The sequence below is a fragment of the Atractosteus spatula genome, chromosome 12 (genome assembly GCF_055471065.1).
Source record: "Atractosteus spatula isolate fAtrSpa1 chromosome 12, fAtrSpa1.hap1, whole genome shotgun sequence".
NCBI classification, from domain to species: Eukaryota; Metazoa; Chordata; class Actinopteri; order Semionotiformes; family Lepisosteidae; genus Atractosteus; species Atractosteus spatula.
Window position 1 is genome coordinate 45,167,370 of NC_142717.1, and position 14,627 is coordinate 45,181,996.

The window sequence follows — 14,627 nt, forward strand, 5'->3', positions numbered from 1 at the left end:
TACCATCTCAAGAAAGTGTATTATAGTACCTTTGGGACAGAGTGTGGCTCACCACTGCATGCTGTCGATTGGTTCGAAGGTCTTATTAAAGCAGGGCATTCCCCACTGAGGACTGGCAAATTCTTGCTTGAGGACTGGAGATTCCAGTAAGGGTGCTGGATCTCGCCGTGTGTGTGTGTGAAAGAGCAGGTCAGGGAGGTCAGCACCTCACACTCAGCGCTGTGGTGACAGTGGGTGGCCGAGGGCTGTGTACTGTGTGCTATATGTACTAGAATGGCAGTCAGCTACAGTTACCTCCTGCACTGTCTTCTGCTGGCAGTGTCCACTATATAATACAGAGGAGTATAGTGGAACAGTGACTGGCATGTTTCTGTTATTCTGATTCTGTCAGAATCACCTGCTAATGGAGTTTACATTTCTATGTCTTATGACCTTTCTTTCTAATAGTAATGGCATTTAGGTGCAAGAACTTAATTACATTCTCCTTTGACTTTTTGTTTCTCCCTGAGTTTCTGTTTTTGACTGTACTCCCTGTGTGTGTGCTATCTCCCCTTTCATTCCAGTTTCAGTCCAGTTCAGCTGAGTTTTAATTACTCCCTTCACAACAGGCTGTCACAGAGGGCTTTTTCAATTTTTACACACTCCATCCAGATAGGATTGTACAGCACAAAAAATTAAAAGGAAATCCGTGTGAAGTAGTATGATCTATCATAGAGTAACAGTGTAACCATCAGACATGGTAGAGAGAAAAAAACTTTAAAAAAGAGAAGAAACCTCTTGGGTCTGAGGCCTGATAGTCTGCCTCCTGCTCCAGGCCCGAGCTGTGTGTAGTGAGGTACAGGGGAGTAAGTGGTGTATTGTATCGGGAGTGTATCAGTGCATAGTGAGACAGTATATGTGCCGGGAGCCGTGCAGGGAGAGGTTGTGTGTACTGCTGGGGTTAGTGTGTGAAAGCAAATGTGTAGTGAGAGTGGGTGTGTCCAGTCTGCTGGGAAGATCAGTCTGGGATTTTTGATCGTATAGTGGATTGTCCTGGTCTAGCTAGGGTTGATCAATCGGGGATCTCTGAAGTTAAGTCTTGGTCTATGGCCTTAATGTGTTAGTAGATTATTTAATTATTTTGAAGTAATTTGAAGTAATTAAATTAAATGCTTTTTTGCATTGTCCGCAAACTTGTATTATGGATTTGTGACTATACAGTAGGAGCAATGGTTTTATCAAAAGATACAGTACCAGTTGATAAAACGTATACCTGTCTAAGAAGCCTCCCTAGTAACAGAAATCACTGGTGTGGTGTTATGAACTTCATGTGTAACAACATGGCGGTCTGTGTGTAACAACGTAGGAACATAAGAAAGGTTCCAGATATGCGGGGGGCCTTCCAGCCCGTGTAGACCTGGCAGCAGGGGTCTTCAAACACCTTGTGAAATGATGTACTGTAGCTTCCCCTCTCTGTTTTACCAGTGTAGTTTCAAAGGTAAGATAGATAGAAAAGACTTTATTAATCCCGTAGGGAAATTGATGTGTTACAGCAGTCCAGCCCAAGACAAGCAAAACAGACATCAGAATAGTTATAAAACAAAAGACAACAAAATAAATAAAAATAAATAAATACATAGGTGTGTGCAAAATGTGCTGATCATAGTCACTGTAAAAACAATAAAATATGTGCAAAATGTACAATGGAGTAAACATGCTGTCCATAGAGGAGCAAATGAAGGGCTAACAGTCCTAGCCTAGGGCAGCGTTATACACCCTGACAGCCGCCGGCAGGAAAGACCCGCGGAACCGTAACCTGTCTTACGTGTGACGCCACAGACAAGCTCAGCATTGTGGGTTGAATGCATAATCCTTCTGTTCTCTTTTGACACCACCAGCATGAACTCGCCGTCTACGGGATCAGCCTGTTTGGCAGCTCCAGTACTATAGTAAAACCGATGCCTCTGTGATGACAGAAGAGTCCGACGCGGGCAGGCCTGATGCAATGTGTGGTGCAATGTTTAAACTCGTACTGTACTTCTGAAGAACAGTTACTCACATTCACATTGTGGAAGTAGGTACTGTGATGAAATCCAGTCCTATCTACTTTGCTATATGGTGCATTTTATAACATTATTATAAAACTTTTTTTGTGTGTATGGTAATAATTCCGCAAGTCAGTGGCAACGCTTTCCATGTGAAGAGACCACACAGTGGATTCAGGGTGGCTCAGTGGAAAGTGTTGTGGCCTTGCAACAGTGCTGTCCTAGGTTCACATCCTGGGGTGCTGTCTGCATGAAGTTTCACAAGCTTGTGTGGGTTCTTCCCCCCCCCCCCCCACGTTCCATGCTGAAACATGCTGTTGATTAATCGGCTTCTGGGAAAATTAGCCCTGGTGTGAGTGTGTGTCTGCCCTGTGACTGGATGTCCGTCCCATCCAGGGTGAATCCTCCCTTATGCTTGTGGCTTGCTGAGATAGGTTCCAGCTCCCACACAGCCCTACAAGCAGTAGGAAAGGTGATGGATGGAGTAGTGTGAAGTGTGGAGTTGACAGAATGGAGCGTACGTGGCATGGAATTAGGAATTATTCAATCCCAGTGAGTGGATTGATTTTCGATGATTAATCCCTGGATGCACACCAGAGCTATCTGTATACTTGTACTGTACCTTTATTTGGCAAATTCCTTTGAAACATTTATGACTGTGCCTGCTGTCCTTCTCCACACTGCCACAAAGGCTCAGCGTGTTTGACCCTCTGATTGACTAAAAAATAGGATGGTGCTGTCAGATATGTGTTTTTTGTTTATAAATTAGAGAACTGGATTAAGTCCAAATTTAGGTCAGGCTGTCAACAAGCAAACCCCAAGACCATTACCTGATGATGTCCATTGCTGAAACACAAGTACCTTGGGATCACAAAGCTGCAACAGATTTTTGCTTTTTTGCAATTGGGCAAGAGGGCTGAATTACCACACCTCTAAATCATGCTCTTTTTGTTCCATATCCACATCCATGTCTTTTCCATAGACTTTTTAAGGAAAGTACCAGCGATGATCAAGAAAAATGTCTAGCCTTCCTGTAATGCTTTGTAAAACATTTGCGTGGGCCTATGGACTATTCTATGACTTACTCTTAAGGTTAAGTAATGCAATTCTTTAAAAAGCAGCTAAAAGTCATCACAAATATTACTTTTTAGTTACAGAGTGACATTGAATTTATCCATACTAAGAGTTCATTTTTGTTTGCACATTAGATGAAAATTTACTTCGTTTTGGAGGAAATCATTTTTAGTTTTTGTATGCTTGCCTGAGGACACATTTACATCCACAGAGACTTTGGATGCTCAGCTCCAAGAGAACATATGTACATTTTTAAATATGTTGATCACTTATTAATATCTCCAGCAATTCTCAATATCTTGATTTAGTGCAGCCAAGGTCTAAGTGAAGAAGGAGAATGTGGCTTTGTCCCATATGTTGTAAATGTTAAGCAGGTTAAAGAGTATCTTTGTAGAGGACTGATAAAGTTAATCTTCACATTCAATATCCTGCAGACCCTTGCAACATTTAAAAGTTCTGGACATCCTTTGGAAACTCTTTGTAAAATTGAATGTAACAGATGGTGTCTAATTTATCAGGTGACTGGAGTAGGCAGGTGTTATCTGTGAAGTAGAGAATGTTTGATTTGTAAAGCAGGATAATTTTAGCAGCCCTCTGCCCCTGAGTCTGATAAAGTTTTTTTTTTTAAATGTGTATGGTTCTTGCAAGTCATTTGGATTATGTAGTGTTTTACTGGAACAAGATGGCTTAGGTTCACCTTGAAAGGTTCTCATTTAGAAAAAGGATAGGAAACCAAAAATCCGTGGAGAAGTAGACTTTAAGAATCATTAATCGGTTAAAACTAAATTTCACACAACCGATCGACACATTTTTCAAGTTGATTTCAAGTTGAGGTCAGCATCTGAATTTAAGACGTTGAATATTAGCTACTCCATGTAGCCCCGCCTTTCACCCCCTCCTCCAGGCTGTAGCCCTGCCTTTCACCCCTCCTCCAGCCTGTAGCTGAATCCTTTGGTAGTGAATATAGTTTCTTAATGCCATTGTAACAGACAAAAATCACCTCACTCTGCAAAGGCAGGACTGCATGGAGTTTAATACAAATACCCACTTTTTAAGGTGACCTACACATGTGCAGGTCCTTGAATTGAGGTGGATAAGATAGTGTCTCGTGTTATCAGTGCATACAATAGTGTCTCCCAGAACAGTAACGATAACTTCAATTTCCTCCTCTGCAATAAACAGAAGAGAAACTCTTTTTTTGTTCTCCATACATAAAACACTCCATCACACATGATACTAAAATATTTAGCAGTAAGTGTGGATTAAAAGTAACTGTGAAACTAAAGTCCAGATCTTGAATGAACGTAAAATGCTTTCCTTTCATAAATATGAGACCATTGCTTCTTTCTGTTTAAAACATTTTTTCTGTGTGACGGAAAAAGGAATGAATAATTAATACAGCGTGCACATCCTTTTTGCCTAAAACATCATTTTTTTTTAGTCCATCTGGCCACTGAAATAGAAAAAGCCTGAAATACACTCACTTTATGTTGTGAAATTTTTATAGTTTTTAACCTTTTTTATCATGAGGTATTGGCTCATAATATTGCTGGTCTCAGGCAGGTGCACACTGTCTGTTTTAGAAGACCAACAAACGTGTCTGAAGGAACTCGAACACCAGCAAAAAGTGGATCTGATGTGCATTTTAATATGCCCATTAAAGGGTGTTCCCCAGAATTTAAAAAATCTTACAAAGGAACCTTTTAAATATGAGAAAGTAATAGCTATCCTAAAATTAGTTTTGCAAGATAAAATAGATTCATGTTCAAACTGATGCCCTGTTTTCTTTCAAGAAACGGCCAGATGAGACCCTGAGGTCAGTCACCTTCCATCTAGGTAATAGATCATAGATAGACCAAATGACCTCCTCTCGTTTGTGACCTTTCTTATTTTCTATTGTTCCTTGTTTTAAAAACACATTTTATTTGTCCTTTATTTATTAAACTTTTGCAGATGCAAAAGCAATAGCTGCCAAAACAGGGATTTGGTGGAGTGTGTTAAAGCAGGCAGGGGTCTTCTTACTGGAAACATGTTTCTCCAGTAGTCTTATTATCAGTTAGCGTCTATTCTGACATCCAGCTGTGTCTTCCTGGTGTATTTTGTGATGAAGTGACAGCCATGCTGTAGTTTTTATTTTTCAATTCATTGCTTGTACTGCCTGGGGGATCTTTTATTGCATAGCGTGACATATTCATTAATTTGTTTTTCCCAAACTGTTGGGTTGATAAATGTGTCTTCAGAGGACTGTAGCCATCTTTTGTTTCTGTGAAATTTTCTTATCTGAATGTACAATCCCAAAATGTTAAAATATTGTGTGGATCATGTAACCTTTTTTAAATCTTCAGATCCTCAACAAAATATGTTCACACTTTGCCATTTGTGCTAACACACAGTTTGACTTGTGGGTAACACAATTATTAAATGGAACTGTTTGACAATCTCTACCTCAGGAAATATCTGTGTTCTTTCACTTGAGTTTAGATAATTTACTAAGAAATTTAAGAGAAATTAGCTTCACAGTAGTTTTAGAGACTCTTTAGTCAAGTGTGAGTCTGCAAGCTCCTGTCAGCTTCATTGTTTCTATTTGTGGACAAGAAGGAATTGAAAAGTGCTCTGGGATTTCTCACTGAATGATTTCTTTACCACCTCTTAGTTTTTGTTCCATAAAATTCCAGCAAATGAGAACCTCAGTGCTGTGAAATTATCCTGACATACTGTATAAGGCCAGGGGCATGTTTCAAAAATCAAAGCAGAGAACAGTTTGATTTGATAAATTCAACATATGCAACAAAAAAGTATTGAAAATGTGTTTGCAGATTATTTCAAATCAAATTGCAATGGGAAAAGACAAATATGGAAAAACAAATTAAAACTGATCGTTTCGCAAGAAAGTGGAAATTTGGAATTCTAATGTCATACAGAGTAAGCAGAGATGGAGAAATGAAAAGACGCGTTGAGCATGCAGCTGTTTTGTTGTTAGGTATTAGTGCTGCATGAAAAATTCTATTGCTTGAACTGAAGAATGTTTACTCGAAGTCAAACCCTGATTACATTTAAAAGGCAGGAAACACTTGACACTGCGCTCTCTCGTGCTTGTAATTGGACAGACCTGAGTGATACGGTATAATTAAGTACGTATAGATACGCACTAGCCTAGGAACACAATCAGATGTAAAGAATGAAAATGATATGGAAACAATATTTGCTAAAAAGAATGTAATCCAGTTTTTAATTTTAACCCAGTTTCTATTTCTTTATTTTAGAATAACAGAAAGAAATGGTCTCATCAATATGTCACAACTTCCTCTGAGTCATGAGGCGTGTTTGGTATGACATTCTGTCAGAGGATGTCATACACTCCAGTGAAGGCTTGCCACTTCTTAACCAGAGCTAAATTTGGAGGGTGAAAGGCCCATGGAAGATGCTGTATAGAGTTTGGGTTCCAGGAGGTCTTGGGCTTGCCACTGTTTCCACACGTGCTCATAGGCTTCTGACGAGGAAATTCTGACATGTGCATTTACGCAAGTCATGTTAGCATGCTGTCCTTTTTGAAGGTGTACTGTAGCATTTCAAGTGATGTAGAAAAGACTTAAGCTTCTGAGTGAAATTAAACATTAAAAACCACCTGTGTTTTGATGAAAACACAGAGAGATCACTTCTGTTTTGCTCCTTATGGTGTAGTGTATATTTCTGTAGTTAATTAAAAATCTGGTCATTGTCTTGATGTGGTCTGAAACTGGCTTGAACAAAATCCCATCAGTTTAATTTATAATCCCAGCCTTTAATACGATTCACTCTCGAAGGGTTATTTCAGAAGCGTGTTCGTTGGAAACTTTAGCTATGGATGTTGTTTTAACCAGTGAAATACAGTCCTATCCGGCTTTGCAACGCTGCATAAATAGGAAGAGCAGTACAATCAGGGAAGGAAAACCTCTTCAGTCAAGAAGATTGTGGCACGTGGCGAGGATGTGGAAGCCAGAGCCTTCTCTGTTCTGCAGTCACATCTTTTTTTAGGGAAAGGGTAGTTTCGCTTTAGGGCCGGTAATAAAGAGAAGTAGATTATACCAGATATGATATTGAGAGTACAGCAAACAGAACCTGAAAGTACGACTAAAATATGTTAAATGCGCAGTTTTCAATACCCCTCATGGTTACTTTAAAAAGCAGAAGCCTACTGAAGATGCAGTCTGAGCAACCCGACCCTAGAACAGTGAAACGTCAGTAATGTGGTCCTGTGATCCATATGTCTAAGCATTTTGAACGCATGCTGTGTATCAGGGGTGGCCGACAGTGGGCCTTGGAAAGCCACAGTCCAGCAGGCCTTGCAGGCCATCCTTCCATCATCAAGCTGGAGCACCTGAGCTGTGATCCGCTCAGCAGGGTCGTGGGTTCGGTTCAGTCAGGAGGGGCCTGCTGTGGTCCTACCCCAGGTGCTGGGAGGCAATGAGGGGGTGGATCCTTCATCAGCAGTTGTTTTGGTCGAGATCTGACAGGATTTAAGACACCTGATTGAATTCTGTAATTGATTTTGTGTTTCAGGAGAATGATATTAAGCTCTCTTAGACTTTGTGAATATCACGTTCATTTCAGGTCAGGAAGTAAGTGAACTTGCTCTCCTCTTTACTGCCCTTAGGTCCACAATATCTTATGCATGGTGACCAAAACTGACCTCAGTATGAACCGAATGGCAGTATCTAAGTTGTCACCCTTCTTAAGTTGGGACAAACTAATGCAGTGTATAATTTTAACATGTAGTTCCAGTAGGGAGCTGCGTCAGCATGCGTGGGCTGCAAAGGAACAAGTACAGGTTTATTTCCTGCTGAAAAGAGAAGAAAAGAAATGTTTGGCTGTGGACACCCAAAGAAGGCTCAATGGTTGAAACGTTGTGTTTCTTTTCTTCTCTTTTCAGCATGGAATAAACCTTCACTTGTTCCTTTGAAATTTAACATGATTGATCATGATTTAATTTCTACTATTTGAACAATGCCTAGAAGAACTTTGTTGCCCTTGTTTTACCGATGCTTATATAAACTCCTCAATCTTTCTCATGTATTGTTTATTCCTGTTCACTACTGTACCACCCATTTGAAATACTGAGGCATTCTTGCTTCCTGCATTTAGTCATTCAAGTTAAATTTCCTTTTGCCAGGCAAGTGCCCTTTCTTTAATTTTGTCGAATTTTGTCCAAAACGTTTTGTCCATTTGCAACTTCACCTGTTTTTGTAACAAGATCATTCACTTTACTGGTGGCTGCAAAGCACGGGGGTACTGGGGTAAGACTCTGGACACTGACAGGTGGGTTGTGTGTTCAAGTTCCCCCAGCAGACAATACTTCTCCTCACCTAAAATGGGGGGGATATGGAACACAACAAATGAAATTGTTCTAACATGGCTAACCGTGTGTGCAAAATGAACATAAGCTGAAATTCTGTACTTTTGCCTCATATTAATCCTGTGACCTGAAATACAGATTTCATTTGTACAGAGCAATAAGTACAAATTTTACTTCACTGTCCCCATTCTTATGTTTTTTCACTGTGGATCAGGATGAACAGTGGTCCCAGAACACAACTTTATAGGTAAGATCACTTAACTGTGAGGAAATGACAGCCCTGGTCATATGGTCAGGACTGTCAACCCACCCTTCACTTATGAGGAATGAACCAGGGAGGCAGCTGCAAGGGTGATGGTGGGGTGGAGGGAGGGGTGCTCAGCAGGCAAGTATTTATATGTAAGAGAGTGGAAGTGCAAGAGTACATTTCCTAAAAAACCTAGACTCACCTGTCTCAAGCAAAAGAAGACAAAAACGTGACCTCATGAGGGATTCCAAGAACCAATAACTTCATCTGAGACGTGGGTTTGCAGATTCCTTGTGGAAATGTGCACACGCGTGCCAGTGAACTTTGAGCTGAGATTTATATGTACAAACATCTGTACAGTTAGGAAAATATTTACTGTATACGCATACCATTGATGCACAGAACCTTCATGTATGTACTGTATTCCCTTTATGTACAAGATATAAGGAAGGAGCTTTATGACCCTGCATCTCTTCCTCATTATGTGATGGAATGATCCATGAAAACAGAACTGTGGTGGAAGAGCAAACCTGCTGAGGACGCTGGTGAGGACAGGTATCCGAGTGTTCCTGGTGGCAAAGGAAGGATTGTCAGGGTTACTTCAGCCGAGAAATTGCTTTGCATTTCAAAAGTGTTTTTATTTTCCTGAAACCTCTACCGTGTCTTCATAGTTTTGGCATCAGTAGTTTTTTTTACTTGTTCATTTTTCAGGATGTTTCTACACTGTAGCATATTCAGTGTCTCTCACATTCAGTGTGTTAGTGAGCCTCCACTAACAAGCTTCAGTAAGCAGTAAGAGTAGCCTGAGCAGGATGACTTACACCACACGCTTTTGAAATACTTGCATTCCATCACATATCTGATGCAAACTTGTTCAATCACAGGTGTTGCGGAATGGAACTGTTCATTCTTGTTTTTTTGGTGTATATGAATATCCTTTACTTTTAAAACTTGTGTGTCAGTATTACCCAGTAACACGACCTGCATGTCTGATGTGCTCTTGTTTGTCGACACTCTGATTTGATTATGTGTCTTTAGTTATTGCAACTAACTAGCATTGTGTTTGTCAGTGCTGCTCCCTGCATTGTGAGTCAGACGGGTGAGACAAGTCAGTGATTGAAAGAAATAATTAGTTTGCTTCTTTGTCCTTTAATAAGATGAACTGTCAAGAATGATATGACATTTGGAATTCCCGTGGTTTAGATAAAGACATCATGCAATAAAAAGATAATCCATGGAATAAGTTTTACGCTGGTAAGATATTTTACTTTTACTTTAAGAATAAGGCCCAGCCTACCAATGTTATTTTAAGCTGCTTACAGTACTTAATAATGAACATGAAAGGAGAAATGGGTAATAAAACTTTCTGTCAATAATCACTCCCTGAAAATCTTTTGATGAGTCTTCCTAGGTAAAAAAAAAATCTGTATTTCTCAAAACTGGCCAGTGGGACAATACAACTTTGTACAGTATAATGTGTATCATGATGTGTTTAATGATAGTAATTATGCATTTGCCTAAGGGGCAGTTTTCACATTTCACTGCTCAGTTTATAGTCTTAGATCCATTATACTTTGAGACTGTAAGCCTTTGGTTAATATCAACCTGAGATTTTAAAGGCAACTTTGAGGCACAGTGAGGAAAAAAAAAAGCAAAACAAGCATGGTAAGATAGCAAGAGGTCTGAGGAAAATATAATTTTCATGTCTTACAAAGATCCGGGGTATCATAGTTTTTTAATTGTATATCACAAAATATACTTTTTCCTTACCGTAATTCTGTTTTTTTTTTTTAAATGTGTTAATTTATAGATAAATTAATTTACAATGTTATGGGTATTTATCCTGTTAAGCAATTATCTTAAGCATGTTTTTGTTCTTCAAAAAGAAAAGATTCTCAGTTCTTCTTATAATCATTTCTGCTGTTCTAGTAGTAAATCAAATAAATCACCACTAAAGAATGAATTAACTGCTTATCTTTCGCCAAACACAATGTAGAGAGCTTAATTAAAAATAAATTAATCACTTGTTTTTTTTGTTAAGAAGCTAAACTCCTTTTTGTATGCTGGAATTTTTGTTGTTTTTAGAGAGAATTGCTTTTTAAACAAGATCTTTTGCTTATTTCCAATATGAAAGAGCTTGGTTTTCCATAAGTTTTGAACGTTCGATTTAAATGATAAAAGCTGCAGAATAGAGCGCTCTCCTCACAGTTGCGAAGGTCTACATCTGGACATAAGGTGTGATAACTTGTCACATTATCTTTCAATTATCACATCAGCTCTAAACTATTTTAAAAGTGATACCTCTTCAGCTCCTGTGATTGAATATTTTGTAACGATGCTCCCAGTCCTGACACAGTGATTTGAATAGCAGTTTGAATACTCCCATTCCTGTGCTGGTTGAAACTCGTTAATTATGTTGTGCTTCTCATTTGTCATGGCTATAACATTCAAGGTTCCTTTTGGGGAAAAAAAAACAGTTCTGTTTTGTTGCATTCTCTTTTTTTATGAAGGGGTGGCCTCCTTTTTTTGTCAAATGCTGCTGGATCTTTTGGGATGAAAAGAAATACAAACAATGATTTATTATGAAATGAAGTCTGTCTAGTCTCATGTACAGGGAGGTGGTAAAGCATAGTGGGCAAGCCTTCGGACTCATGGCTGTGGGTTCGAGTTCCTGCTGCTGCAGACTCTGCTGGTGTACCTTGAGTGAGGTGCTTTACTCCAGTGGCTCCAGTCCACCCAACTGTATGAACAGGGACCAGTCTTTGCTAAGCACTGCGATGGACTGGTGTCCCATTCAGAGGTCCAGAGAGCGAGTCGTTATTTACTTTCAACGACATAGAAATCAGGACAATCTCTGTGTGGCATGCATATGGAAAGAAACCACAGTACCTCATGTATAGGGTATATACCTTTAACGAAACCCTGGGTATAACTGGAAGGTTTACACGGCTGAAATAGCCCCAGGGAGTACACAGAATAGGATATAACAGTCTCTTCACTTTACCTTGAAAGAAACATGATTTCAGTTTGCTCCATTTGCATAATAATACAGCTGCTACCAACCATTTTCTGCACTCATGGAAAAAAAACAAAGCTAATGGCTATTTTTATTAAGAAGGACAGGTAAAAAAATACATTAAATAGACCCATAGCCAACCAATTTGCTTATGCCTGATACTATTTTTCATTTTTGCAACAGATGTTAAATAGATTATGTAGTCTCCCTGTTGTTTGCTTGGCAAGAATTATAAACCATAACACTTTGATTTCAAACCCATCTCGCTGTGTTATAAATAGAAGCAAGACTGATATGCATACATAATTAAACATGAAGTATCTCTGTAGATGTTTACTTAATCCCATTGTGAGCTGTCAGCCATATGGACCAATAGCTCCTGTGTTTTTATTTTTGGTAGCTTGTGTCCTTAAAGGCATCTGCCAGGTCTTCACACAGTTTTTGCCTACAAAATATTTCAGAAACAAATGTGCTTTTATTACCAGTAATTCATTCTCCTTTTCCAGAATAAATGTGACAAGCTTATAATGTGCTCCGTTATTCTGTATATTTTTTTTTTTAAATCCAGCATAAAATATTTTCTAAGAGATAACATTAAAGGTTACAGAAGCATGTGAACAACCTGCAGGAGACGGGAAGGCTTTGTGATGAAACGCACCAAAGCATCGCGCGTGTGCAATGAAACGCAAAAAGCATTTTACCCAATGTTTTCATCATCAAAAGAATGTCAGAACGAAACCCAATGTGGTACTGTGAGTGTGTGCATGTAGAGCAGTGTACCAATAAAAAAATGGCACTGTATGCAGTCACCGTAGGACTAAAAATGCAAAGCAGCGCTTCCAGTCGAGGAGCAGAAATGTTCCCAAGCGATATCCGTCACCCCTCTCCGGGGGCATGAGAAAGGGTGGCAAGGATGATGCTGGGATGCAGAACATGTTGGCCAGAGTTGAATCTTGAGGATCTCGACTTTTCTAAATTGAAGTTGCAAGGACAACCACGCCTCTCAATCTCTCAACTGATGCTCCTGATGTAGAGGTGCATAAGGTTCTGGCTTTCTTGCATAGACTCGCATTTTGTGCATCTGTTTGCAGATTATTTATAAAAGAGGTCTTCAGTTACTGTCTTCGAGGCCACAGTGCACCTGTTTGAGGTCTGAGGTCAATTAACGCGATCAAAGCACTAAATAACCTGCAGTAAATAAGAGCTGGAGCCACCTTCTGACCCAGTCCCTTGGGATAAACTGGAATGGGGCTGAGGTTTCTTACCTGAGGTTATGCAGCACTTGGCCAGCTGTGCTGCTTTTCCAATGGGCAGCATCTCTGCTGTCCTGGTCACTCTCCCGGAGGCTCTGGATCAAGTTAATGTGCTGCAGATCTTTAACTATATGCTCTTCATACAGTATAGTGAAAGATGGGTGATACCCCCGGGCGGTCAGGTGGCTGGGATCCTTACTGCTGTGGCCTGGGCTTCATCCCCAAGAGCTGGGAAGAGGTGGAGTCTTCCTTTTGAAGGCACAGACAGAGCCCAGCCAGCAGATTTCTTCAGAATGAGCAGCGAAACACAGGTCAAAACTATGTGGAGAGCAGGAGGCATTTCTTTACCCACAGGCTTGTGGGAGTCTCTAACAAGCTTCTCAGCCATGTTGTTGAAAGTGATGTCCAGACCTCTTTCTAGATTAATCAACTAACTAGTAACAACCGAATGAGCATCTGTTAACTAGTAACAACCATAATGGGCTAGATGGGCAAATTGCTCCTCTCATTTTTAACCTGTTTTATGTTCTTGTGGTTCTGGACAAAGTTTTCAGTTCATTTTCTATGATAAATTCTCATTGTCTCAGGGTCAACAGTTTGCGGTGTACTTTGTTCTTAGGAAGGTTAAGGGCAGATGAAAATGAGATTTTGCACCTCAAGGGATTTTATCCCTTTGGAAAAATAATTACTTTATATTGTCATGGGGAACAAACTTATTTATATAAAATACTGAACCCTCATTTTTTATATTCCCTGTGAGAAAAGGGCTAGACTGGAAGCTACAATTCTTAGCCAACACTTGAAAAAAGTCCTTTATAGCTTTAAAAGAAAAGGCACATCAGTCACTTCAATTTTGTTGTAATAAAAACACAAGGTGTTTTCATCTGTTTTGTCAGAGGGAGTGACAAAACTAGCAAATGGGCTAACCACTTCCTTTAATTGTTTCTGCTTATACTAGGAGATACATGAGTCCAGTTAAGCCTTTTGTGTACCACGCAGTGTTATCAGTAGGAGTTACCTTAGAAAAGGGAGATCATGAAAAGTAGGACAGGTAAGTTAGCACTTATATATATTAATATCTTCATTTCTTTCTTTTCATTTTAAGTTTTTTTTATTTCACGTTTAATACCACTGTTGTATTTCTTCTGAAAGGTGAAATGGTTCTAATGTTTGACAAGCCTTGCTTATCCAGTGTGTTTAATACTGTGCAATCGCAGATTTTTAAAAACCAGGTTTCAAATAACATTAGACTGAATGGTGTGCTGTAATTTGTTTAATTCCTTAATATTGTAGCTGTTTATCATATTTTGTATTTGTAATGTTTTTGCGGTTCAGTCTTGTGTGCTGCACCAAATCCAAACTGATAGTAAAGACCGTCTTCTTAAAGCCCCAGCAGCTTGCTGTGCTATTTGTTGTGCTTTTGCACTTCTCTGTTGCTTTCTTGTGTTTTCGTGTTACTCTCTAGGCTTTCAATTTCAATTACATACTGCACTTGCGCAACTTTTTTATAATTTATGTGGCAGGCAGTCTTAAAAAAAAAACAAAAAAACCCGTAAGTAAAACTTAATTTTCAGCTTGCGAGTTGTGAAGTGGTTTTACTGTACATAGAGAGATACAGACCAAAAGCAGCTCCCTGGATTTGAGCGCAAGGCAGACTTTCTTTTCTTTTTTTAAAATATAA

The 14,627-nt window shown here is 39.4% G+C and overlaps 1 protein-coding gene across 5 annotated transcripts in view; it reads left to right on the forward strand.

Moving 5' to 3' along the window:
• LOC148823179 (histone deacetylase 9) overlaps positions 1–14,627 on the forward strand; it is a 178,701-nt gene that overhangs the window by 12,931 nt on the left and 151,143 nt on the right. For 2 of the 5 annotated variants that reach the window (XM_088928544.1, XM_088928537.1), the window contains exon 1: positions 13,911–13,997. The exons of the other annotated variants lie outside the window; for them this stretch is intronic. In XM_088928544.1, coding sequence (XP_088784670.1) covers positions 13,982–13,997 — 16 coding nt within the window. In that variant the 5' untranslated portion in view covers positions 13,911–13,981. Of the gene's footprint in view, positions 1–13,910; positions 13,998–14,627 lie in introns of those variants that run through there. 5 annotated transcript variants of the gene reach the window in all.